This window comes from Cavenderia fasciculata, assembly GCF_000203815.1.
Source record: "Cavenderia fasciculata unplaced genomic scaffold Scf_ET2XIPL01COFD4-5, whole genome shotgun sequence".
Lineage (NCBI taxonomy): Eukaryota > Evosea > Eumycetozoa > Acytosteliales > Cavenderiaceae > Cavenderia > Cavenderia fasciculata.
The window spans coordinates 96,473-123,405 of NW_004457695.1; the positions used below are offsets into that span (position 1 = coordinate 96,473).

At 35.8% G+C, this 26,933-nt stretch overlaps 8 protein-coding genes across 8 annotated transcripts; 5 read left to right on the top strand and 3 right to left on the bottom strand.

The window, feature by feature from the left end:
• Positions 1-8: 8 nt before the first annotated feature.
• Positions 9-4,676, top strand: gdt5 (putative transmembrane protein; the record flags this gene model as incomplete). The annotated part of the gene is made up of 3 exons (XM_004355070.1): positions 9-366; positions 468-4,309; positions 4,389-4,676. The coding sequence occupies 3 exons, from the start codon at positions 9-11 to the stop codon at positions 4,674-4,676; spliced, it is 4,488 nt and encodes a 1,495-aa protein (XP_004355122.1).
• Positions 4,677-5,196: 520 nt separating this feature from the next.
• Positions 5,197-6,359, top strand: ahsa (activator of Hsp90 ATPase family protein; the record flags this gene model as incomplete). The annotated part of the gene is made up of 2 exons (XM_004355071.1): positions 5,197-5,683; positions 5,779-6,359. 2 exons carry the CDS (start codon positions 5,197-5,199, stop codon positions 6,357-6,359), a joined length of 1,068 nt encoding a protein of 355 aa, XP_004355123.1.
• A 533-nt stretch (positions 6,360-6,892) lies between these two features.
• On the top strand, positions 6,893-13,169 carry polA (mitochondrial DNA polymerase A; the record flags this gene model as incomplete). Its single annotated transcript, XM_004355072.1, has 7 exons — positions 6,893-7,179; positions 7,324-8,481; positions 8,797-10,292; positions 10,358-10,472; positions 10,554-10,671; positions 10,752-10,988; positions 11,013-13,169. The coding sequence occupies 7 exons, from the start codon at positions 6,893-6,895 to the stop codon at positions 13,167-13,169; spliced, it is 5,568 nt and encodes a 1,855-aa protein (XP_004355124.1).
• A 186-nt stretch (positions 13,170-13,355) lies between these two features.
• Positions 13,356-16,889, top strand: DFA_07629 (SNF2-related domain-containing protein; the record flags this gene model as incomplete). The annotated part of the gene is made up of 2 exons (XM_004355073.1): positions 13,356-15,304; positions 15,395-16,889. 2 exons carry the CDS (start codon positions 13,356-13,358, stop codon positions 16,887-16,889), a joined length of 3,444 nt encoding a protein of 1,147 aa, XP_004355125.1.
• A 221-nt stretch (positions 16,890-17,110) lies between these two features.
• Positions 17,111-19,365, top strand: DFA_07630 (uncharacterized protein; the record flags this gene model as incomplete). Its single annotated transcript, XM_004355074.1, is given in 6 exon segments — positions 17,111-17,215; positions 17,307-17,519; positions 17,765-17,862; positions 17,882-18,577; positions 18,647-18,691; positions 19,158-19,365. The coding sequence occupies 6 exon segments, from the start codon at positions 17,111-17,113 to the stop codon at positions 19,363-19,365; spliced, it is 1,365 nt and encodes a 454-aa protein (XP_004355126.1).
• A 186-nt stretch (positions 19,366-19,551) lies between these two features.
• Positions 19,552-22,954, bottom strand: DFA_07631 (uncharacterized protein; the record flags this gene model as incomplete). The annotated part of the gene is made up of 2 exons (XM_004355075.1): positions 19,552-22,754; positions 22,879-22,954. The coding sequence occupies 2 exons, from the start codon at positions 22,952-22,954 to the stop codon at positions 19,552-19,554; spliced, it is 3,279 nt and encodes a 1,092-aa protein (XP_004355127.1).
• Positions 22,955-23,699: 745 nt separating this feature from the next.
• On the bottom strand, positions 23,700-25,326 carry DFA_07632 (uncharacterized protein; the record flags this gene model as incomplete). The annotated part of the gene is made up of 3 exons (XM_004355076.1): positions 23,700-24,935; positions 25,035-25,075; positions 25,164-25,326. 3 exons carry the CDS (start codon positions 25,324-25,326, stop codon positions 23,700-23,702), a joined length of 1,440 nt encoding a protein of 479 aa, XP_004355128.1.
• Positions 25,327-25,861: 535 nt separating this feature from the next.
• On the bottom strand, positions 25,862-26,569 carry DFA_07633 (uncharacterized protein; the record flags this gene model as incomplete). The annotated part of the gene is made up of 2 exons (XM_004355077.1): positions 25,862-26,412; positions 26,503-26,569. 2 exons carry the CDS (start codon positions 26,567-26,569, stop codon positions 25,862-25,864), a joined length of 618 nt encoding a protein of 205 aa, XP_004355129.1.
• Positions 26,570-26,933: the final 364 nt, after the last annotated feature.

The following is a 26,933-nucleotide window of genomic DNA, read 5'->3' on the forward strand; positions in this document are numbered from 1 at the left end:
TAATAAAAATGATGATGATGATGATGCAAAGAAGAATATTTTTTGCAGCATCAATATTATTATTATTATTGAGTTATAGTACAACTACTACGACGGCACAAACAAACGAAGCAAGCAAGACATTTGTAAATCTTCAAGGCACAGGTCAATATCCAGCGTTTACACAACACTTTTGGTCCAATGAAACCACACCAACCATGAAAGCATCTTGGGATGTTGATTCAGAGGTAACAGCATCCTACTATACCGATCTATGTAGATTTGGAAAGGTTGGACAATCCGATGCTTCATTTTTTACTTTAAGTTCATTTGTAACTAGTCCAGTCTACAATGGATCATTAGAGGATATCTATGTAATAGAAGCAGGTATGAATCAACAACAATCAACAACAACAACAACACATTGATAAAGATCACAATTTCTTACATTTGTATTTTTCAAAAAAAAAAAAAAAAAAAAAAAATAGGATCATCGTATGCTATCGACACTAACCTTCTTACGATTTCAAACGTTGCTCTACTTTGTGTTTATGGCACTTTTGAATTCGAATATGTCGCTCAATTCGTAATGGCATTCCATAGTGTTGTTGTTTTTCCAGGAGGATCTTTAGAAATGAAGGATGTTCTAGATTTTGTCACTCCAGTAGATTCACCCGCTCTGAGCACATTGGAGCAATACGATGTTTTTAACAGTTTCCCTGGCATTATATCATTTGGTAGAGTTCTTATACCGTCAATTCCTGGTGTCTCCTCTCAATACCCATCGATTAGCGTCAACGAGACCACTGTCAAATTCCCATCGTCGATGACCATTGATTTTTCATCAAACAATTACAATATGGCCAGCTCAACTGGCTCGGTGTTGTTGGACAGCTCATCGCTTACAAAAGTAGGTTCAGAGTATTTCTACAACTTTGGTGTACAGGGTGCTCCTGCTGATTTTACGGCAACCATTTATGCGCTTCCAAAGAATATCAAAAACTATGATTTTAAAGCTTCCATGCCCATTCAGTTGTATGGTAGTGCCGCCTCTTTTGTGGCTGGTTCATCTTCAAAATCTGCCGTCCTTTCCAACTTGTTTGGTCGTACTACCAACGGTCCTCTTTCAGATACCGTCTACAACAACAACCGTGCACTCCAGACAACAGGAACCAACCAACGTCTTAGATACGGTGTCAGTGCTTCGTTTGGTGCCAAGATTATCTTGGAGAATGTCTTTATCAAAGATTCTTCTTCAGTCCCTTCCTCTAGACGTGCAGTCTTTGGTCTTCATCATGCAACGCTTAACATCAAAAACTCATACGTCAACCGTTTATCGTGTGGTTCGGTCATCTATGCCGACTATGGCACAGAGGTTATTGAGTCTCTAAACACTGTCTATATCGGAAAGGCTCCACTTGGTGCAATTGCTACCGATGACCCAGAAACTGTTGACTTTGGAAGTGGAGGTAGTGCCATCACTTCGCTTTCTCCTCATCTCACTGCCACATCGAATCGATTCTATGGTCAGTTCCCAGGTGGTGCCATTAATATGGTACAACTTCCAAACAGAACAGCCGTCACTGGAATGTACTATGATCTCCATCTCAACGACGAACTGTATCACGATGCCAGAACCAATGGTTTTTTAATCGATCAGATGGTTCTCGATGATACTGTGTTCCAATTGGCCGGTAATGACAACCCTGCCATATCCATCATCGGTTATGCATCCTCGATGAGCACACCACCCTCGATTACCATTCAAAAGATTGCCACCTCTAATCCGTTTGTCTTTAACTATCCAACTGCCACCATTGTCGTATTAAACTGCACCACCGTCACTAGTGTACCACTCATCCAAGTTGTATCAGGTCCCGTTTCCGTTATCGTTCAAGATACAAATGTTTTTGGATCTGCCACCCAGATCACCGGATCGTTACCATCGTCCACTTTAATTAAAATCTCGTTTACTGGAAGCACAGTGGTTGGCTCGGGCATTGTCATTGACCCAGCACATTTCCAATCAAATGGATACCTATCGCCCATTATCACAAGCGGCGGCGGTGGTGGACAGCAGCAACCGCAGCAGACCTATGTCCTATTCCAAATCAATACTGGTGTTGGTGGAATTGACAAAACAGGTCCATTCCCAGTCGTCACTAGAATGTCTCCATCGTCGTATCAAGCTTTGGTACCTGCAGGCAATGGCACAATCAACTTGGATTTGGGATTTACCTACGCTTTTCTGCCAGCTTTGGACTTTAAGAACTGTAGAATTCTCTTTGCCAACAACAATTCAGTGGCTGTCAACTCGACTTCTTTGGCTACTGATGGAAGCGGTTCTTTTAACTGTACCACTACTTGGACACCACCAGCCGACACTGCAAGAACACCGGTATTGCTCAAGGCTGAGATCTACGACTCTGCAGATAGAATGTTATTTTCAGTCTCTTATCCACTCATCTATATTGTCAACACTCCATTCGAGTTTAAACGTGGATGGGATATGGCAACCAACGCAACCACCAACTCTACAACATCAATCGATGGCGTCAACATTTACGATGGATGTTCCACATCTACCTACTGTCAACTAGACAATGTACTTTTAAATTACAACCTTACCGTTCCCACCACCACCGTCCCTGCTAATACTAGCAATGCTACACTGGCCCTCTTGGAAACAGGAGCATCCTCCAACTTTCCTCTTTCCTCTAGTCCAATACTCACACTCTCTGCAATGGAACTTGGTCTTTACAAGTTGAATCTCTTGTTTGTCTACGAGAGACCAAGTAATCTTCCAAACCCACGTCCAGATGAAGTGATTGATATCAATCCCTATCTTCAAATCAATATTGACGACCAAGTCTATTCAAGTTCCTTGGCCGTCGACACTAGTCTTGCTGGCAGTCAATTGGTCAATGCTACCATCTTTTTTGAACACTCCACCACTCAAGATGTCAAGGTTCAATTCCCATCGACCTACTTTTACCTCGCTTCAGCATCGCTCCACTACACCTTTTATGCACCCGTTGTTCCATCCGACCAAGGAGACAGTGACTCAACCAACCTTGTCGTCATTATTGTTCCTATTGTCGTCGGTGCACTCGTTATTGGCGCTCTCATTGCCGGCTTTATCATTTATCGTCGTCGCAACAAACCAGCCATGTCCAGAAAGGTCAATGACATTGAACTCGGATCATCCAACGGCAGCAAGAACAAATCATCGCCTACCTCGTCGATGGGTAATCTCAGCTCTTCACTATCGGGCAATATGATGATGAACAGCAACATTAGTGGTTCAGTGACACCAAGATCGGTACCCAATTCACCATCACGCACTGCCCTCAAGACTTCGACAGCCAACATCAACCAAGAAAAGTATCGTCTCCATCCTTCCATCTACGATATCATCCAAAACACTTCCAACTATACTCACGAGAATCCAGATTTCCCATTGACCTTTACCTCGACACGTCTTGATTTTGGTATGGGAGGTATGAAGTGCCAGATTGACCAAGTCATTCAAGACTCTATCACCATTGTCAACAAGAGTCAACATACTGTCGCCTTTGACGTTCTCGTGCCACCATCATCGTCGGCAGCTCTCTTCCAAACCGATGCTCAAGAGACCATCTCTTTGAAGCCAGGACGTAATGTAACAGTCACCTTCCAAGCCAAACTGCTTTGTACCACCAAGTTGATGGAGCGTATTTCCATCAACATTCCAGAGTTTGGACATACCTTTGTCTACATGGCAGTCGAATCGGTTCTCTCTACTCAACTCGATTACGATGAATTGGTATTCTTTGAACCACCTATTGGTGAAGGTTCATTTGGTGTCGTTTATCGTGGACAATGGAGAGGTCAAGATGTCGCCATCAAGAAGCTCAAGATTGGTCATCTCATGGGTGGCTCTTCGGATTTGATCAACGACGTCTACCGTGAAATGGATCTTATGAACAAATTGCGTCATCCCAATATTGTCAGTTATGTAGGTGCCGTCAAAACCTCTGACAAGCTTTGTCTCGTCTCTGAATACATTCCAATGGGTTCATTGGCCAAAGTACTCTACAAGGAGAAACAAGCGCTTACAATGAAAGAAAAGGTTAGAATCGCTTTGGATACTGCCAAGGGATGTAACTTCCTTCATCAATGTGGAATTATGCATCGTGATCTCAAACCAGATAATATTCTAGTCGTCACCTTGGCCACCGACGCTCAAGTTTGTGTTAAATTGACAGATTTTGGTACTAGCAAGGAAGTAACAGATTTTGATTTATCTTCTTATACTAGTGGTATTGGTACTCCTATTTATATGGCAAATGTAAGAAATATTGGATTCATATTAAAAAGCTAAAATGAATTTACACCTTTTATTAATACAATTTATTTTTTATTTTTAGGAAATTCTTGAAAAACAACCATATGATAATTCAGCTGATGTTTATTCATATGCTATTATGTTTTATGAACTTATCCTTGGTGAAGTTCCATTTGGAGAATTTAAGAATGTATGGGAGATTCCAAGATTCATTCTTTCAGGTAGTCGTCCAACTCGTGGTTTGGAAGGTGTATATCCTCCCATCGTAGAGTTGATCAATGAATGTTGGTTACATGATCCATCAAAACGTCCAACATTTGCTGCTATCATACCAAGACTTGAAGCCATTTTGGAATCAATTCCAAAATAAATGGAAATCAAGAAATATTGTAAATTCACAAAAACGTAACAAGAAGAAGAAGAATCATTCTTCACAAATAGGAACAACATATAAAAAAAAGAAAAAGAAAAAAAAAGAAAAAAACCCTCAAGACATTTTTTTTGTAACACCAAACAACAACAACAACACAACATTAACAAGACCGGAAAATGTATAATATAAATAAACCAAATAATATTATTATCTTTTATAAATATATATAAAAATATCTATCTATCTTTTCTACCACTATCCATTAGTTGATGTGGCGATAAATCAACGAAAATTCGATTTAATTAATTTTTTTTTTTTTTTTTTTTTTTGGGGGGGTTGACGCTGTCAAACAGTTCGCTTTCAGTCGAAAACAGTTACATTAAGATCTTCAAGTGCAATATAGAAACTCAAGCTTTTTAGTAGTAAAGTTTATTTCTCTCTATCTATCTATCTACTATCTATCTATCAATCTCTTTGTATAGTACAAACACTTTATTTGTAGAATAGTATTAAAATAATGGCAAAAGTAGGAGAAGGAGATCCAAGATGGGTAGTTGAAAACAGACAAGATGGTCGTAACGTAAACAATTGGCATTGGAGTGAGTTTGATTGTATGTCATGGAGCAAAACAAAGCTTGCTACCTTGATTGGTGATCAAACACTTCTCGACAATGACGTTGCCTCTATCAAAACATTGCCAACCGTCACTGTCACTGGTGAATGTTCATCGATGAATAGAAAGGGAAAAACAATCTTTCTCTTTGAATTGACTATCAAGGCAAACTGGGAAGGAAAGTTAAAGGATCAACCTGATGATAAACCTGTAAAGGGTGAGTTCATATTGACCGAATATGAAGATGAATCGGAAACTAAACCAACCGTCGGTGTTACTGTTTCAGGTGAATCAAACAACAGTGCCGATAAATTAAAGATGTTGGCTAGAGCTCACGGTATCCCTTTCATTCATTCCGCTCTTCAACAATATATTAAAGAATTAAAAGAAAGTATGTTAAATTAAAGAATATATATATATTCCACAAACCTCTAATTAGTTTTTACTAAAATTAATTTAATTTTCTCCAATCATGTTATATAACAGCGTATATAAGAAATGCTCCTCCACCTGTACAAAATGAAAATAATAATAATAATAATAATAATAACAACAACAATAATAACAATAATAATAATAATACAACTACAACCACTGCAAAAAAACCAACAGAAGAAAGTGTACCAACACCAAATTTAAAATTAACACCAAAGAATGTCAATACAAAGACACTAACAATTAGAGAAGAGTTCCAAGCCTCTCCAATGGATGCATACGATATCTTTGTTAATCCAGACAAGATTCGTGCATTTACACAATCAGACTGTGTATTTGAAAACAAAGAGGGAGGCAAGTTCTCACTCTATGGTGGATTCATCACAGGTACCAATGAAAAGTTGACACCCGGTGCCACTATCCAACAAAAGTGGAAACTCAATGATTGGGCCAGTCACCAATATTCTACTGTTACAATCAATTTCACTGTCGGTGATAAACCAGTCACCAATGTTGAAATTGTTCAAACTGGTATTCCAGCTGAAGAATATGAAAAGACCCAAGAAGGTTGGAGAAGAAACATTCTCGAAAGAATTAAAATGACATTTGGGTATGGTTCAAAGATTTATTAAAATCAACACTTCCATAACAGGATGGATGGATGGATGGATTGATTCCAACCTACATTTTAATATTTAAATATTACCTACAGACCTCCCTATAGAGAGAGAGAGAGAGCTAGATAGCTTCACATTGATAATAATAAAATTAAATTGGTTTTAAAATTCAAACCTAAACTTCAAACCTACCATTCTTTTTTTTCGTTTGAATTGAAGATCTAAAATTCTAAAAAAGGGCAAAAAAATAAAATTTAATTTTTGTTTTTTGGTCGGTGCCAATTAAAACAATTATTTTCATTAGGTCCTTATCCCTAAAGTAGGGTCCCTTAAAGACCTTTTGAATTATGAATCAGAATTGAAAAATATTTATCATAATGTTTTTGGATTCTATTAAAAAGTTGGACTAACTGAAACATTCCTTTTTAAGTTTTTTACAGAGTATCTTGAAAACTATAAATTAAAATACTCTGTTCATCAAAAATATCTCTAAATATATCAACAAATCTTTAAATATATATATATCTATCTCTAAAATTACATGAAAAATGAAGTTAAATATCAAATCATTAGGATTGGTCCTGATTTTAATTATTAATCAATCATATGGACAAACTGTATCATTTGACGCTACCTATCAGTTATCTTTGGTCAATGCGATTAGAGCCCAGGCTGGTAAAGCAGCTCTATCATTAAGCCCTTGTCTTGTACAATCTGCACAATTCCAATCAAACTACCAAGCCAATTCCAATCAAATGACTCATGATAACCCAGCTGGTGATGCCCTGGTAAGAATGAGTTCTTTTACTGCCAATTCACTCACTTCTGCAGGAGAGTATGTATATAGAATTATGAAATATAAATATTTAAAAAATTAATAAATTCTAACTAGTCTTGATTATTATCTTCTTCTTCTTCTTCTTCTTCTTCTTCTTCTTCTTCTTCTTCTTCTTCTTCTTCTTCTTCTTCTTTAATCTAGAAATGTTGCAGCTGGATACTATAATGACGATGATGTTGTTGCTGCTTGGAGACAATCGCCAGGACATTATGCAAATATGATTGGAGATTTTCTATATTTTGGTTGTGGAATGGCTGCTTCGAGTACCAACCAAGTGGTGTACTGGACCCAAAATTTTGCAATCTATTCATCTTGTAGCTCTCAAACCACTGGCGGTTCGACATCAACTACGTCTTCAACCTCTGCAACTGGGACATCTTCAACAACCACTTCTCCCACTAGCGCAACTTCTAGTACTACTACTGGAGCAACTTCTGATCCAATCACATCAACCTCTGCTACCACAACTGATTCTATTTCCACTACTGGACCTGGAGTAACCTCCACAACAACTGGCTCTGTCACCTCTGCAACTGGGACATCTTCAACAACCACTTCTCCCACTAGTGCAACTTCTAGTACTACTGGAGCAACTTCTGATCCAATCACATCAACCTCTGCTACAACCGGATCTTTATCAACAGACCAATCCACCACCACTACTACTACTATCGCCGCTGACACTACCACCCAAGGTTCAACCACGACTGGAACTGGGACAACATCTGATCCAATCTCTACTACTAGTGGTACATCTACTTCTTCTTCTTCTTCTTCTTCCGAGGATCCAATCATATCAACAACGGGATCTACCACTGGATCTTCGTCAGCCGATCAACCGACCACATCTAGTGATTCTACGACCACACCTGATGACTCTACGACTACATCTGATGAAGATAGCAGCTCGGCCACCAAGATGGGTTCTTCAGCTGAGAAGAGTGGCAGTAATACAGATACAGACTCGAGCACATCTATTGAATCTAGTGGCAGCACTGATGACAATGTCGATAGTAATTCTGCTTCTGTCGATAGTAGCAGTATTGATTCATCATCATCATCATCATCAACAACCAACAATGACAGCAACAGCGATAGTAGTACTTTGGGAAGTAGCAATAATGATGACCAAAATGCAGACAGCCAACAGAGAGGAACATCATCTGCCGAAACAGCAGGCAGCTTGGATAATAATAATATGGGTGAAGATGGTGGTAACTCTTCGATGGGAGCACAGTTGTACAAACCATATATGATCATTGCAACTTTAATGATCGTATCTGTCGGTGTTCGTTTTATGTAAATTAAACTAAAAATTAAAAAATAAACTAAATTTCTTGTAAATAATAATCATTCGAACCTATTCACATTAAAGTTGATAATTATCAACAACAACAACACCCTATTATCATCAATGATCTTATCTAGATCAGTGTACAAGAATCTATCAACTTCCTACTACTCTTCTTTTATATTTCAATCTATTGTAGGCAGCAGTAATAGTAATAGTAATAGTAGTGGTATCAGAAGATCACTAAACAACAACAACAACAACACCACCAACGTTATAAGTAATAATAATAATAATGATTTATCGTGTTTTAATTATAATAGAGTCATTGTTCAACCAACTTCACTAAGTATCACTAATCAACATCATAGATTATATTGTACAAATAACAACAACGACAACAATAGTAGTAGTAATAAAACAACACCAAGAAAGTATACTATCAAAGGTAATTTGATATCATCATCATCTTTATCGAATTCAATACCACCATCAGTTGATAATTCAGAACCAACAGCAACAACAACAACAAAGAAAAAGAAAGTAGTAAATATTAGAATCAAGTCAAAAGACCCTTTTATAGATATCGGAGGTAATAATAAAGTATACCTCAGGAAACCAAAGAATACTACAACACCAGTACTAGACACCACTCAACTCAATATCGATAATAATAACAATACAGATAATCTTCAACAAGTAAATAGTAGTAGTATTATTACAGATTTATTAGAAATCGAAAATAATAATCCAAGAAATTTAAAAAGCATAGAGGAAGATATTTCACTTTCCACTTCACCACAGCCACTTTCATCGTCACCATCTTCATTTATCTCTGCATCAGAGAGTAGTAATAGTATTGAACCAATAAAAGAAGAACAACAAGTAATTGGTCAACAACAGCAAGAAGAGGAAGAAATGAAAAATAGTATATTGAGATTAAAAGAAATTAATATCAGTCAAGATTTCAAAGCTACACCAACACAAGTAGCAGAAGCACAACAAAAGAAAAAGGCTGCAATTGCTAAAAGTAAAAGAAAGAAAGATGAAGACAAGGATGATTTTATAGATGACTCTGAGGAGCTTATGGAACAACTAGATGATGACATCACCACTTCAACTTTAACTACCTCATCGACTACAACAACAACCAACAACAACAAGAATGAAGAAAAACAAAAGTTAAATTTGGATCAAAATAATAATCATGTTGTCATTATTGATGGTACACCATTGGCATACAAAGCATATAATACCATTTCAGGACTCACACACAATGGTGAACCAATTGGTGCATTGTTTGGCTTTACCAAGGCATTACTCAAAATACTCAAAGAATTGAAACCAGACTATGTTTTGGTTTGTTTCGATCCAACTGATGGTGCCGGTAATTTTAGACATGACATTTATGAAAAATACAAAGCCAATAGACCATCCACTCCTTTGGACCTCAAACAACAATTACCTCTATTGCCACAGGTTTGCACTGCTCTCGGAATCGAATATGCCAAACAATCAAGATTCGAATCTGATGATTTGATTGCTACCTATGCCAACATTGTAGAACAAGCAAACAAAAAGTTGGCAGCTGGAAATGATAATCTTGTTGTCGATGGTCAACAACAGCAGCAACAAAAATATAGAGCTACGATCGTATCAGACGATAAAGACATGTTGCAATTGGTTAGTGACGATGTTCATATTTATAATACTAGAACAAACTCTATCTTTTGTCATCAAGATGTTATTGATAAAATGGGTGTCCCAAGTCATTTAATTACATCATTCCAAGCATTGGCTGGTGATTCTGTTGATAATAGTATGTAAAAAAACTAAAAAAAAACTAAAAACATACATATATGTTTCTGACAATTATTTATTTAGTTCCAGGTGTACCATCATTGGGTCCAAAAAGTGCAAGTGCTATCATCAACTCTCTTGGTCATATTGATAATGTACTAGCAAATATTGAACAAATTCCATTAAAGTTTAGAGAAAAGTAAATTTATACAATCATTATAAATGATTAAACATGTTATGGATAACTAACATTATTATTATTATTATTTAAATTTTTTAGGGTTAGAAATAATTCAGAACAAATTAAAATTTCTTATCAATTGGCAACACTAAGTAAACAAGCAGAGACAAAAGTACCTTTGGAAGGATTAAAATGGAATCCTGTCAACAAACTTCAGGTACCTATAATACTTTTTTTTTTTTTTTTAGCGTACCAAAAAACATTTTTGATTAATTTATTTTATTTTTTTTATTTTAGTTTGTAGAATTTTTAGATAAATATAATTTTAATAATATTAAAGGGAAATTGGATAATCTAGGATTAGTTTACGAGGGAGAAGAAAATAAGGAAATTTCACAATCGTCGTCATCATCATCATCATCATCGTCAGCCTATACTATCGATCCAGATTATGTATTGACAGACGAAGAGGTAAAGGACTATTTACCAAATGATGTGACATGTGTCAATACAGTAGAACATGCAAGAGAAATTGTAAATAGATTACTTACATTAAAGGATGTATATCATGCATGTGATACTGAAGTCATTGACATTGATGTAAAGGAACAATCACCTATTGGACATGGAAAGATTATTTGTTTCTCTATTTACTGTGGTCCCGACATTGATTTTGGAACAGGATCACGTATTTGGGTAGACATTTTAGGAAGCAATGGTGATGAAATACTGCAAATATTTAAAGAATACTTTGAAGATGAATCGATTTTCAAAGTATGGCACAACTATGCATTTGACAGACATGTTTTCTACAACCACAACATTGATGTTGTTGGATTTGGAGGTGATACCATGCTGATGGCACGTCTATGGGACGCCTCTAGAATGATGCGTGGTGGTTATTCACTCGAAGGTCTAACAAAGGATCTGTTGGACAAACACAAAACCAACATGGACGATCTATTTGGCCAACCAAAGCTAAAGTCTGATGGTACACCAGGCAAAGGTATCATATTACCACCACTCGAACATCTCCAAAGAAGTTCAAAACATTTGACCAAATGGATTGAATACTCGAGTCGTGATGCCGAAGTGACATGGATGCTCAGAGAGAATCTTCACAAAAAGCTCATGACCATGGAATGGATTGGTCCCAATTCAAACATGTGGGACTTTTACTATATGATGTGGCGACCATTTGGACAGTTGCTCACAGACATGGAACGTCGTGGTATGAAGGTAGATTTGGAGCATCTCAAAGGAGTTGAGGTCATTGCCCAAAGAGATATCACCGAACACAATGAAAACTTTCGTCGATGGGCATTGGGCTACTGTGAAAATGTCAAGCATATGAACATTGACAGTGATGCTCAAGTTCAACAGTTTTTGTTTGCACCATGTCGCAATGTAAAGACCAAAGAAGAGATGGCACGCGAAGAAGAGTTTGAACGTGAAAATGTCGATGGCATCATCGAGGAAGGTGCTAAAAAGGCAAAGAAAAAGATTGGATTTAAATTGGCTGGTCTGGGACTCCCAGTTCCAGGTGTCACCAATTCAGGATGGCCAAGTGTAGATGCTGCCTCGCTTAGATTACTCTCTGGCAAGGATCCAGCCAACGGAAAGTATGGAACTGCTTATAATCATTTTGCAGTTGACCGTCTGCCTCCCAATGCCACCGAAGAGGAAATTGAAAAAGCCAAGGAAGAAGGTCGACAGGCTTGTCTTGCTATTGCTTCGTTGCTCGAAGTGGGTAGTATCGGCACGCTTATCAGCTCGTTTATTATTCCACTGCAGCGATTGGCCGACTCCAATCATAGACTTCACACTTCGGTCAATGTCAATACGGAAACAGGTCGTCTCTCTTCTCGACGTCCCAATCTACAAAATCAACCGGCACTCGAAAAAGATCGTTACAAAATCAGAAAAGCATTTACCTGTGAACCTGGCAACACATTGGTCGTAGCCGATTATGGACAACTCGAACTTCGATTATTGGGACACATCACCAACTGCAAGAGTATGCTCGATGCTTTTCGTGTCGGTGGCGATTTCCATTCTCGTACGGCTATGGGCATGTATCCACATGTTCGTGCAGCTGTAGACGCCGGTGAAGTTTTACTAGAGTGGGACGGTGAAGGAGCACCACCCAAACCACTGCTCAAGGACAAGTTTGCATCGGAACGTCGTAAAGCCAAAACACTCAATTTCTCGATTGCCTATGGCAAGACTGCTCACGGTCTCTCCAAGGATTGGAATGTCACCCTCAGTGAAGCACAAAACACTCTCAATCGTTGGTACGAGGATCGTCCCGAAGTACTCTTGTGGCAACGCAGCACCATCCAAATAGCCCATCAAAAGAAATGGACTAGAACATTGATGGGTCGTTACAGACTCTTGCCCGATATCGACAGCAAGGCAAGAGGATTTGTTGGACACAGCGAAAGAGCATCCATCAACACACCACTACAAGGTGGTGCAGCAGACATTGTTATGAAGGCAATGCTCATCATTGAACAAGACGCAAGATTAAAGGAACTTGGATATCGTCTCATCATGCAAATTCATGATGAACTCATTCTCGAAGGACCCGAAGAACATGCACCAGAAGCAAGAGATATTGTTATCAAATTGATGGGTAATCCTTTAAACAAACCTCTTTTGGTTGATTTGGTTGTTGATTGTCGTTTTGCTAAAACTTGGTATGAAGCTAAATAAATAAACTTGAATAAATAATATTATTTCTATGCTTGAAATATTTAAAAAAATAAAAGCGCGAAATGAGGGAATAGTTTTTTCATTCCGAGAAAACGAATTGTCTGTTGGGGTATTACATTTACATCTTTCTTGTTGACAAAGAGAATAGATATATTTATTTATATATATATATTTATATTAATAAATATGGTCAAAAAACAAATACATAATGTCGACGATGAAGACCCAATATTAGCAGAGGATTCATTCGACGAAGAGTCTTTAAACAATAAAGAGGTTATGATGGCATTCTCACCACCGAAAAGCACAAAGAGAGAACGAAAACCTCCTTCTTGGTTACAACAAAATAATAATAATAATAATAATAATAATCATAACAATCGTCATCAACAACAAGCAACAGATTCAGACAGTCATAATGATGATGATGATGATGATGATCAAGATATGAGTGACATTGAAGAAGAAGAGGAAGAAGTGACAGAGTCTGATGAAGATTGGAATGGAGATGATCATGTTAGTGAAACAGACTATGAAGATGATCCAAAAAAGAATACAAAGAAAAAGAAGAATCAAGATAAAAAGAAGAATGGTTCCAAACAACAACAACAACAACAAGACAAAAAGAAGAAAAAGTCAACAACAAATAATAATAACAAAACATTTAAGAAACAATCTTCATCACCAGCTACGGATACTTCAGGTTGGACTATAAAACCAACAAAGTCTTCCAATCTCAATATCTCTTCTTCGTCCATTTCACAATACCTCATACCAAAAAAATCATTATTAGAAACATCTTCCGTCGTTGCTTCGTCTGCCACTGACTCGTCTTCTAAAAACTACTCGTTTGAACGAAGAAATGTTCGTGCTGGAAGACTTCCTTCGATTGATTCAATTGGCGGCAACTCCCAACCAAGAGATTATTTTGACCGTTACCTATACATGGGTCATAAACCAAAACAAATCCTATCACAAGAAATTGAAAATGATATTGATATCTTGGATGACAAAGGAACAACAACCAATGGTAACAAGAAAAAGAATGAAAATGAAATCAAAGTAGAGAAAAAAGAAAAGGAACAAGAAGAGGAGGAACAAGAGGAAGAAGAATTGGTTATCAACAAAAAGAGACAACCAAATTTGAATGATATTTCATTTGAAGGACCATCATCAAATGGAGGAAAAAAGAAATCATACTTTGATTTAAAAGAGGAAAAACGGTTGGAAGAACTCAAAGATAAACAAAAAAAGGAAAAAGATTTAGATGTTGTCCTCATTTTAAACGATTTGGATGAATCAACAGAAGAAGATGAAGAGGAAGAAGAAGTCATTGTTAGAAAACCTGTCATTACATTGGACGACGATGACACTGAACCAGAAGATGTAGATACATCTATTAGAAAGAGAATAATCAAGATACAAGACAGTAGTGACGACGATGATATTATTATATCCTCTACTACTACTACTACCACTACTACTACTACAACTACTACCACCAAAAAACAACAACAAAAACAACAACAACAACAAATAAGTTCAGATGAAGATGAAAGTGAAGAACCAGATGATAGTGATAGTGATTATGAAGCACCAAGTTTGGATAACCTAGTAGATGCATGTGAAAGATTTTCACAAAGAATGTTAAAGATTTTGGCAAGTTGCGATCCAAAGAATCAACAACAAACACCGATGGATGGATCTGCAGAAGAGGATGATGTGATTGATTCACATCAAATCATTCCTCAACCAAGTGTTATCCAAAAATCAATGCGATCCTATCAATTAATTGGTTTGAATTGGATGGCAATCATGTATAAAGAAAAAATCAATGGTATTTTGGCAGACGAAATGGGTCTTGGAAAAACAGTCCAAAGCATCTCGTTGTTGGGACACATTTACGAGCAATTTAATGATAAGGGACCACATTTAATTATTGTTCCTGCAACCACATTAAGTAATTGGCAAAGAGAACTCGAGTCTTGGTGTCCAACGTTAAAGGTGTACACTTATTATGGCACAGCAAAAGAAAGAGAAATGTGTCGATATGAACTCAGAAAAATGGCCCCAGGAAAGGATTTTAATATTATCATTACCACTTATAATATTATGTTTGCTCCAATTGATAGAGGGTAAATAGAAAAAGAAAAAAAGAATATATTATTGTTATTTAATAATTATATAATGCTAATAATTTTTATTTAATTTTAATTTTTTTTTAGATTTTTAAAAAAATATAACTTTTCTTATTTATTGTTGGATGAAGCACAAAATATAAAAAATAGTGATTCAAAGAGATATAAAAATCTATTCAAGATTGTTTCAAAACATAAATTATTGTTGACAGGAACACCTCTTCAAAACAATCTCAACGAATTGTGGTCATTGCTCAACTTTATCATGCCCCATATTTTTGGAGAAAATAATAACAAATTCTTGCAAGAGTTGATCACTTCGGCAAAGGAAGATGAGAATGGAGAAACCCAAATCATCACTAGAATGAAAAAGATCCTTTCTCCATTCATCCTAAGAAGATTAAAGTCAGAGGTATCACACGAATTGATGCCCAAGGTGGAGAAACTAGAGCTTGTTGAAATGGTTGGAAAGCAACAAGAATTTTACAAACAAGTTTTGGCTCTCTCTAAAATGGAATGGGAGAAACAAAAAGATCAAGGGCAAGAAAAACAACAAGAAGAAGACAACAACCACAACAACAAAAAGAGATCAAGATCTAAAAAGAAACAAGCAGATGAACAAGATGATGATCAAGATGAACAACTTTTGGGAATGTTAGAGAATGATGCGTCGATGGAAAAAGGAAAAGGAAAAAAGAATCAAAAAAAAGTTACAACTGGGTCTCTAGTTTCCAACATTCTTATGCAACTTCGTAAAACCGTCAACCATCCTCTTTTGTGTAAACGATTTTACTATACACCAGAAACAGTCAAAGAGATTATAGGTTTGTTGATCAAACGAGACCAAGAATATGTTGGAGCTTCGGTGCAGGTGGTCGAGGAGGAATTTGAATTATTGTCAGACTATGACATTCACTCTATCTGCAAGACTCGAGATGCCAAGATACAACATTTATTTGACAAGTTTATTATCCCCGAAGAATTCATTTCCCAATCCTCTGCAAAGTGTCAGAAATTGGTCGAACTGATCAACCAACACAAGGACAAATCAAAAATATTAGTCTTTTCTCAGATGACTAGAGTATTGGACATCTTGGAGGATGTATTCGATCATGTAGGACTTGAATTTACACGTTTGGATGGATCTACCCCGGTCACAGAGAGACAAGATATTATCGACCACTTTACCAATACCGATGACATTAGGGTCTTTTTACTCTCGACTTTGGCAGGTGGCCTTGGTATTAATTTGATCAGTGCCAATATTGTTATATTTTATGACATGTCGTTCAATCCACAAGTCGATCGTCAAGCAGAAGATCGTGCACATAGATTAGGTCAAACCAAAGAGGTCACTGTTTACAAACTTATTACCAATGGATCGGTAGACAACTATATGTTGGATCTATCAAACTCTAAAAAACGTTTAAATGATTCAATGTTGGAAGAAGGATCATATGAACATTCCACCAAATTAGAATCAAAGAATATATTAAAATTATTGACAACTATTCTCTATTCAGATAATAATAATAATAATAATAATAATAATAATAATAATAATAATAAAGTCCAACCATGATCATCTGATCGATCAAAAATTGAACTTCTTTTATTTCGGTCAAGCCATAGTACTAGCGTGTGTTTGTGTGTGTGTTTGTGTGTATGTGTGAATGAATTAAAATAATTATTTATTTAATTTTATAGTTGATGGTTGTGTGAATTTCAAAGCTTTAACCATACCATATTTTTAATATTTTAATTATTTAATACAAATAACTTAGCACATTGTGTCACGTAAACATGTTTATTGGATTAATATTAGCAGCTTTCTATTCGATTTTGATCACAATACTCAGTGGTATCACTTTACATCTCTCATATAAATGTGTATTTAACTTATCTGTCGTATGTATCTCTCTATCTATCTATCTATCTATATCGATCCTCAAATCTAATATTTTACTTACTTTTTCTTCTTCTTATTTCTTCTCTATAGTTTTTGAGAGATTATGGACCTCAACTTCCAGGATATGTTTATTGGTCAGACTTTCTAGATATGATTCCTCCACCAAATAAGTTTGTTGGTTTCAATCTGACACATACTCTTTTATTTGCTTTGATCATTTGTTTACTTGCTGCCACTATGAAGTTGGCTCCTTCAAACTCTTCATCCTCTTCTTCCTCTTCGACTTCTGCCAATAAACAAAAGGTTAGATAAATAATAATATATAAATAATGATCATCGCTCATCCTAGTCCCGATTAGGCAAAACAACTCAATAAAACTCAAACCTTGGGAATATTAATAATATATTAAATTAATGTGGTGGGTTAAACTCAAAGCTTTTAACATTATCTTTTTTTTTTTTATTGTTGTTGTTGTTGTTTTGTTATTGAACAAATATCAAGAAGAAGAAGAAGAAGTATAGTAATATGATATCAATAATAATTATAGGTAGTATTATCTTTTGGTATACAGTCATTCATTATGTTCTTTCAAAGATTCTGTACAACTTTAAATACCAAAGTCCTTTCTTTGTGTTTGATGAAATCGTTTGTATTTTGTTGAAAGATCGATTTGTACAGTGTTGCAGAGATTATTAATACTCTCTTTCTCTCTGTCTGTCAATTTTGAAAAGAAATTAGCCAAAACGGTAAGAGAAGTCATTGATTATAGTAGTAGTGCTGCTGGTACTCTTGATGACATTGTTGTTGAAAGTTCACCATCAACATCATTATTACAACCCGATGAAACGATAGAGTCAACAAAAAATACACCTACTCTTGATACATCATCATCAGCTGAAACAACAATGCCATCACAATTCCCAAAAGAGATTGTCAATTCCTTGATAAAAGAGCTTAAAAAAGACAACCGTTCTGGCCAACATGTAGCCAACACTTTACAATTCCAGTGGTTCAATGGATTTGGTAGCTCTACCACAAGAATATCGGTACTCCACTCTAGTCTTTCTGAATTTCTTGCCGTCGTTACCTTTCCACTTGATCACTCACAACTCTTTGTGCCACCACAACCAGTTGAATCCTATCTCTATGTTGTCGGTGGTGAATGTTGGACATGTATAGACAACACCAACAACAGTATACTCAGACAGAGTAAAGATCATATCTATACTCCAACAATGAATAGTTTGGCCTTGTCCACTCAGAGAAATTGTACGATGCTCCTTTACAGTAGAGGTTTACTTTTCTTTGTTTTACCAAAAATCATTCTAAATTCGGGTTTAGATTTTGTTCAATCAATCAAGTATGTTTTAAATATTCCCACAAAAAAAATACTGTGACTAATTAACTCCTTTTCTCTATTTTATTATAGGTTCCTATATACAATTACCAAATTATCGATTTTAGAATTTATAAAGTTTCAAAAGATATAAATAGATAGTTTTAAACAAATTATAGTTTTTTTTATTCTACCTTCCTCCTGCAACCAGAAAAATAAAACATAGTGATAAATATTTAAACATGAATGCAATCCGTGGCTCATCCCCCTTATATATCTGAAAATTCGTACCCTTTTTTCGACATCCGCGAATAGGTAAGAGCCTAAAAAGGTCGTTTTTCATGAGAGAGAAACACATCCTCTCCACCATTTCATCACGCGAATTTGAATGAATTAAATGTTTTAATTGGAAGGAGAAAGTGATCACTTGGGCTTGAGTTTATTGTTTTGAAAAAATACATAATTTAACAAACAACTTCAAATGGGTAGCACAAAAAGCGCAAAGTTCTATTGAAAACGACAAAGGTCTCTGTTATTGTACAACATCGAAATCGATTTTACTTTTTTAATTAATTAAAATACTTTTTGAAATTGTTTTCTCTAGCTCAAATATTGAGCCATTCTATTTCCATTTTGTTAGAATTACTTCAACCTCGGGACCTGATATTTGGAATGCAAGAGTAGAGTCACCATCTTCCACACTCGTCTATGATGGAAAGACCTATCCGATGCCTCGTTCTGGTGAATCATTCACCAATACTAGAGGCGTTGGTCAATTCCCCAGTGAGCAAGTAAATGTACCCCATGTCTAAGAGAGAGTAGATTAGATGGGGGGGGGACATTTACCAATTTATAAATAAATAAATAATAAAAACTAATTAATTAATTTATAATAATAAAAAAAAATTGTGATCCTAATACAATTTGTTTATTAGATAATGATTAGTAAATAAATATTTTTAAATATCTATGGGTAATAGAGTACAAGTTGGTTGGTTTTAGAAAATAATTGTGAAAAGGATTGAAGAGATGAAAAGAATGGAACTGAGAGTAACGGTTGAAGCCGAAGAATGACCAGAGGTATGAGTCGAAGTGGTGGTTGTAGTAGTGCTTGCTTGACTTTCACCAGTGGTGGTGCCACCAGAAACACCAGTAGTGGTGGTAGTAGTAGTGGTAGTGGTTGGTGCAGCGGTGGTGGTAGGGGCGGCCGAGGTATTGCTAGTCGAGGGATCGGTGGTGGCGGTTGTGGCTGGGACACCGGTGGTAGTGGTGGTGGTAGATGGGAGAACGGTTGGAGCTGGATCAAATGGAATGACCATTGGAGTAGCAATATTAGAATAGACAGCAACACCAGAGAGTGCAACATCGACACCGGTGAAACCCCATTCAATGACGACATTTTGTGGAGTGCTTTGAGTGTTGGTGTAGTAGTACTTTTTGGTGGATAGATAGTTAAGGGATGGGGCAGCTTGGTAGATGAGTGGAGAACGTTGGAGAGATCCATCGATACGAACTTGGAAGTACAATCTAGAATTGTCAAACTTGGTGGAGCCTGGGACGACTGGGTTGGAAAAGTAGAGGACAAAGTAGAATTCACCTGTTGGAAGGGTCAAAGTGACGGATGGGGTACTGCTGGCACCACCAATGTAGTAGTCATTAAGAATAGTTAACTGCGACTCGGTCTTGGCGGGGAGCTTGGTGTAATCGTCGGTCATCGAAGCTGGGAACGAACCGAATTGACCATATTGACCACCAGATACACTGCAGGTAGTGTTGATGTATTGACACTTGGTCCATTCACCGCCAAAGCCAGTGGCTGGTACACGACGAGTAGAAACGTTGCCAGTGAAATCGATACCGAGGTAAAAGTTGCTGGTTTTAATGGCAACTTCGACGGTGGTGGCGGCAGACATCCAAGTTTGTGGTGAGAGATTGGTGATTAATCCTTTTCTGTTGTTATTGTTGGCAGACAATAGACGGTGGAAGCCTGGAGTCGATGGAAAGGTGATAGTGTCAAGGGCCGAGGTAATGTTTGCGGTTGAACCATTGTCTACCTTGAACAATTGCTCGTTGATAAAGATTGAACGGTTGAGGTTATAGTTCAAGACAAATGGTGGGTCGATGGTAAAGGTTTGGCTCAAGTCGAACGAAGGGTTGTCAGTGAAAAGGGTTTGTGGGTCATTGTATTCGACTCTGATGGCGCTGCCTTGGACATAATCGGCCGAGGTGATGGTAGTGTTTTTAAAGTATCTCTCTTGGGATGAATCGATAAACTTGATGGGTTTGAACTCGGCTTGGATGACGGTGTTTTCCATTGAAAAGTATTGGATATCTTGGATGTATTGGAAGAGGAAGGAAACCTTGTTCACGACCATACCCTTGAGAGACAAGCCCTTGAATGAGCCGGCAAAAAAGTAAGCGAATCTTCCATTATAATAGGAGAGGATATCGATCGACGTAGAGATCAAACACAATTCATATTCATAGTGAACGTTGCGAGCTGGGGCATTGGCGGCCAAGGTGTTAATCATACGGAAGAAGTAACTGTTGTATTGTCTGAAAAAGAGCGATGGCTGTGCCGACATGGGATATTCAATCTTGACGTCAGAGTAAAAGGTAAAGTAGTTGCCATAGAATCCCGAAGAAAGGAGTGGTTGCCATGCAGAGTTGCACTCAAAGCTGTTGGCATTGTTTTGTACCTTGCCGGAAAAGTTTCCAATGAGTTGATCGGTTTGGAGGTTGGCGAGGGCAACACGATTTTGGACGGGTGCCAAGTTGATGGCACCGTTTAAGAAACCACCTTCAAAGACATTGTTTCTAATGTCACCCAAGAATGGAGAAGTAGAGTAGATACCACAATTGATACAGCCAATATCTGGATAGGATGTATTTCTAACTGGAACGGCCCAGACTTCGTTGGCAAAGTTGGTTTGGTTCCAAGTAGAGATGAAACCATTGTTTTGAATGTCAAAGTTTTCGGTACCATACAAGAGACCGATACCAGAGGTTTGGTGTCCTTTAAAGAGGAAGGCATTGTTGGTGATCTTTCCAAACGATCTCTTTGCCATAATTTGGAATCTAGAAAGACTTGTTCCATTGTCGTCAAAAATACAATTGTTGATGATGACTGGGTTGAGAACGTGGAGCAAGTTGATGGCATGACGATCGTCTTGGTTTCTACCAATCTTGGGCACAAAAACGTAGATGGATCCAGGAGATCCATTTCTCAAACTAGTATTATTGAGCGGTGCATTGGTGGTCCAACCGAGTCCTCTAAAGATGGCACCGTCAAAGGTGACCTTGGCAGGACCGGTAATGACAATCGAGGAACGAGTGTTTGATGAAAAGATGACATTCTTTCCAAAGGGATAAATATTGACATAGCCAGAGCTTCTCGACGAGGCGATGGTTATTTTTGGTTTGCTTGGGTCGGTTACACGATCAATGACACCTGTTGACTCGCGAACTGTAGAAAGACCATCAAGAAGGATGACGTTACCGTCCGCGGATTTGTTGATTCTGATCAATGGAGTGTTGTCAACATAGCCGGTCGAGTCGATAAAGTCCATCAGTGGAGCAGAGACATTGGTGTAGGTGTCACCATGAATACCGATCCATGCTGGTGCTTGCTTGCCTTTTACATCAATAGTACATCCCAAACAGAGGAAACCAGCACCATAGGGATCTACACTCATATCATTAAAATTTGCTGACGAGCCTTCACCATAACGATTCGAGAGCAGAGTAATGTTATGTCTGACATTGGCATCGGGACGAGAGATAAAGGAACTAGTTGGGTGCAAAACGACGTTCCAGAGTACAAGATCTACGTTTTCGTTGGGGATGACAATCAATTTGCCACGGACAACCAAAGTACACTTGTGGCTAAACGTTCCCAAATAGAGAACCATACCTTCTGGGACAATGACCAAGATACTTTCAAGGACACCAAGAGGAGTCTTGTCAAAGGGTGGAGTGTAATGACTGTTAATGAGATTGTTTTCAAATCTGCTTCCATTGGTATTCAATGTAAAGATTCTCTGCGTCATAAAATATGGACTGGCTTGATCGGGTGCTGGATAATAGGTAACGGGTGATCCTGGGACATCGGGGAAATATTGAACCTTGTACATTGGTATATTGTAAACTTCTGTTGTCAGCAATGATGGTAAATTGAAATCATAACTAATTTGTGATTCAACTAAAAAAAATAATAAAAAAAAGATAATAGAAAAAAAAAAAGATATATTATTAGAATCAAATATAGGAGATGAGAGGATAAAATAGGATATATATATTATAAATTATATCTATGTACTACATACCACAAAGAGTTGAAATTAAAATTAACACTAAACATAGCATCTGGTTGCTAAGAGATCTAGTTGTAAAGGTGGTCATCTTGGTAAAAGATGGATTGTAAAGGTTTTTATCTGAATAAAGAGGACCGAGGTTTTGTTTTTTTCAATTGTACAAAAGAAGATGTGTGTGTGTGTGTGAGGCGAGTGGGTTTGTTGTTGACTACTAATCTTGATTTAGATAGATAGATAGATATTATTTTACAAAGTAATAGTACAAATAATTAATATAGTTGTAATAATAAGATTATTATTATAATAGTTGTGGAGGGAGTATGATTAAATTAAAAAGTTGACAACTTGCTAAAATAGAGGAGGATCAACAGAAGAAGGTTGTTGTTAAAAAAACAAAAAAAATCGAAAACACATCAACCTTTGGAAAGATATTTTTCCGCATGCCGCAATTGGGCTCAGAAAACCTCTCAAAAAATCGGTGTTGGGGCGCATTCCTTGAATGGCGAGCTATAAACAACCAATGAAAACACACTTCAAGTGTTGGTGCACATTGCAAGTGCCCGTTTTCGCATAATGTCTCCGTTGATTGGTTCAAGATCTTCTAGAGGAAGAATCGTTGCGAAACTGTCACGATTTTTTAATAGTAAAGTGGCGAGCGTAACCAAACAGTCTACGATGATTGGTTCCTTAAGGAGCACTCAGGTGGTTGTGACCATAGTCTCTGATGATTGATTGGTTCAAGATCTTCTTGAAAGGAAGATTCATTTGTCTTGTAGAAGTGGTGTAGTTGTTGTTGACTGCAAGGGTCTCTTCCCTATGATTCTTTATCTTATTTATTTAAAATATGTATCTTTGCCAACAGCAGCAGCAGCGTTATGATGATGGTGGTGATGATGATCGATGGTAGTGTGAGTGCAATGACATACCCACTCTGCATATTTAAGAGATGAAAATGATTGGCAGTCGCAATGTCTACACTTGGTATCTGATGATGGTGTTTTAGACACTTCTTCCTGAAGTTGGAGAAGCGGTTTGATATTTTGTATCGTATTTCTGCGTACCAAACTTCCTTTTCTTGTCCTACTACTATTACTATTTTTAATATTATCTATCTTATTATTATTATTATTATTATTATTTATATTATTATTATTAGTACATTGATTATTATCTGTATTTGGGGGATTTATTACTACATTATTATTATTATTATTATTATTATTATTATTATTATTATTATTATTTTTAAAAGGATTTACAAGAGATGGATGAGGGTTGTGATGATTATGACTGTGGATTATAGGTGGTAAATCTAAATATTTTCCGTTTAAAGTGATGCTGTTTGTAGGAGGTGAGGACTGGAATATATTTGTATCCATCTTTATCTTTTCCTCACCATTTTGATTATTATTATTATTATCTATGTTTTTAGAAATGGTAGGTAATTGAACATCCATTTGTTGTTGTTGTTGTTGTTGTTGAATCAAGTTGTTTATATTTTCGTTACATATACAGTTTTCTATATTATCGATATTGTTTTCAATACCACATTCGGATGATGATGATTCATGATTCATTGATGAACGAAGTGACAGATAGGATATTGAATTAAAAAGTATTGGTTGTGTAGGAGGTGTTTGTACAGCTCTATTATTACTATTATTAATATTATTATTATTATTATTATTATTATTATTATTATTATTATTATTATTATTATTATTATTATTATTATTATTATTATTATTATTATTATTATTATTATTATTATTATTATTATTATTATTATTATTTTGATTTTGATTTTGATTTTGATTTTGATTTTGATTATTAATTCCACAAATAATGGGAGATGAAATGGAAAGGGCAGGATTGAGAGAAGGATGATTTTTAAAGATGGAGGGGTTTTCAGTTGATATTAGTTTGAGATAGTTTATCGATTGTAATAGTTGTTGTTGAAGATCCAAAATGATTTCTTCTGCCTTTGCTTCAGACTCTCTATGCAACTGTATTTGATGATCCAACTTTAGCATCAAATCATTTTCAGTCTTTTTAAGAGCACTAACCTCCTTTCGTAGTGTATTGATAGTGTCTTGATCGTTTGTTATACGCTCTTGAAAGGAGAGCAGTGATTCTGTAGCTCGTTGTAGTTGTGAATAAAAATAAACATTCTGTTGATAGATCCATTCTACACTCTCCATTGAAAACTCTAGAAAAATTATGATGATGATTGATGTTAACAGAGTTTGCAATGAAATGTCGATCCTATTCTTTATCTATAGATAGTGATAACATACTAGAATCCTTTATAATCATGCCTATTCTATCATTATTGATTGGTATGAATTCCAAATCTTCGATGCCAATATTCGATCGACACAGTTTAATGATTTCACTCCTCTGGTATGTAGATGGGAAATGAAAGGCAGGTGTGAGTATATCCACACTAATGCTAGACATTTGTTACTATATTTGTTGTTGTTGCTGTTGCTGTTGTTGTTGTTGTTGTTGTTGTTTATGATTCTCTCTTTTGATGAACATTAAAAGTAAAAGTATTTAAAAGAGAGGAGAGAAAGAGAGAGAGAGAGAAGAGAAGAGAAGAGATCAAATTTGATGTTACCAAGGTGTTATTATTATTACTATTATGTTATTGTTGTGTGTTTTAAAAGTTGCGACGATAAAGTGAGTGTTTTGAGTGTCAATCGATCGATGCTGGGTTGTCTTCTTTTAGTTTGTTTGATTGATCTATTGATTGATTGTGTCTATCTATCTTTTAATGTTGTTTATATATATATATATATCAACTCTTTTAGTTTATCAATGTACAAAAGAAGAGGTGAGAAAAGGAAGGTATGATGAGATGTGCTGGGAAAGGTCCCTATATTCATAAACAAGACAAGTTCAGGGGGTTTTTTTTTCTGCAAAAGACAAAATGTTTTAAATAATTTTTAAAAATAATATTAATTTATTTATTATAATTATAAAGTGATTAGATTTACATTGATTGTACTAAAACACTAAATAATATTACAGATATAGATGACATTATTACAAATGATACTGGATTTATATGTTCTGGTATATTTGAATCTTCTTGATTATTATTGTTGTTATTGTTGTTTGTCGTTGCTGATTCATGTTGATCTGTTTGTTGTTGTCTATAACTTTTGGTTTGATCTTTAGAATTTTCATTATTATTATTATTATTATTATTATTATTATTATTATTATTATTATTATTATTATTAATATTATTATTATTTAAATTGGTTTTAGAATTATCTATAATATTATTATTATTATTATTATTATTATCTATATTATTATCTATATTATTATTATTAATATTATTATTAATAATAATATTATTATTATTAATTAATTTATCATGAGAGGAAGGAGGAGAAGAATGAACTTGTCTTTCTTTAAAAAATGTTATATTTTCTTTTGATATTAATTTTCTTAAAAATGAGGCATCTTGTGTTTTCAAAGGTCTATCAAATATTTTATACTGAAATTCTTTTTGTTCAAGATAATATTTTGATTCTAAAAATAAATTAATTTCTTTTTAAATAAGAATAATATTAGAAATATTTTTCAAAAATAATAATAATAATAATAATAAAGTATGTTTACCATTTGCTTTTTTCAAATTAAAAGTAATAATTAATAATCCTACAATGATAATAATTTTTTTTTTCATTCTTGATTATTCTCTTGTGGTATGATTTTGATTATTCTATATAGATATATTTGTATAAGATATTTCTTCTTTAACAGAATAATAGTAGTAAGATGAAATCAAATAGTGGCTTGTGTTTCAACAAGCTTTTAAACTTGATTTTAAAAAGTCAAGACAAAATGGTGCAAATTGGTGATGTTATATTTTTATCCAGACAGAGAATAGAGTTGGTATTCGCGTGATACATTCTTTTTCAGTAGGTAGTGATAGTTCACTGAGTGGTGGTGGTGGTTTGGGGTATTGGATCTTCTATAGAAGCAGAATTTAAGAAAATTAAGAATCAAGCTCCTCCTGGCTTGAGAAATTGCAAATCTCAAAAAGGTAA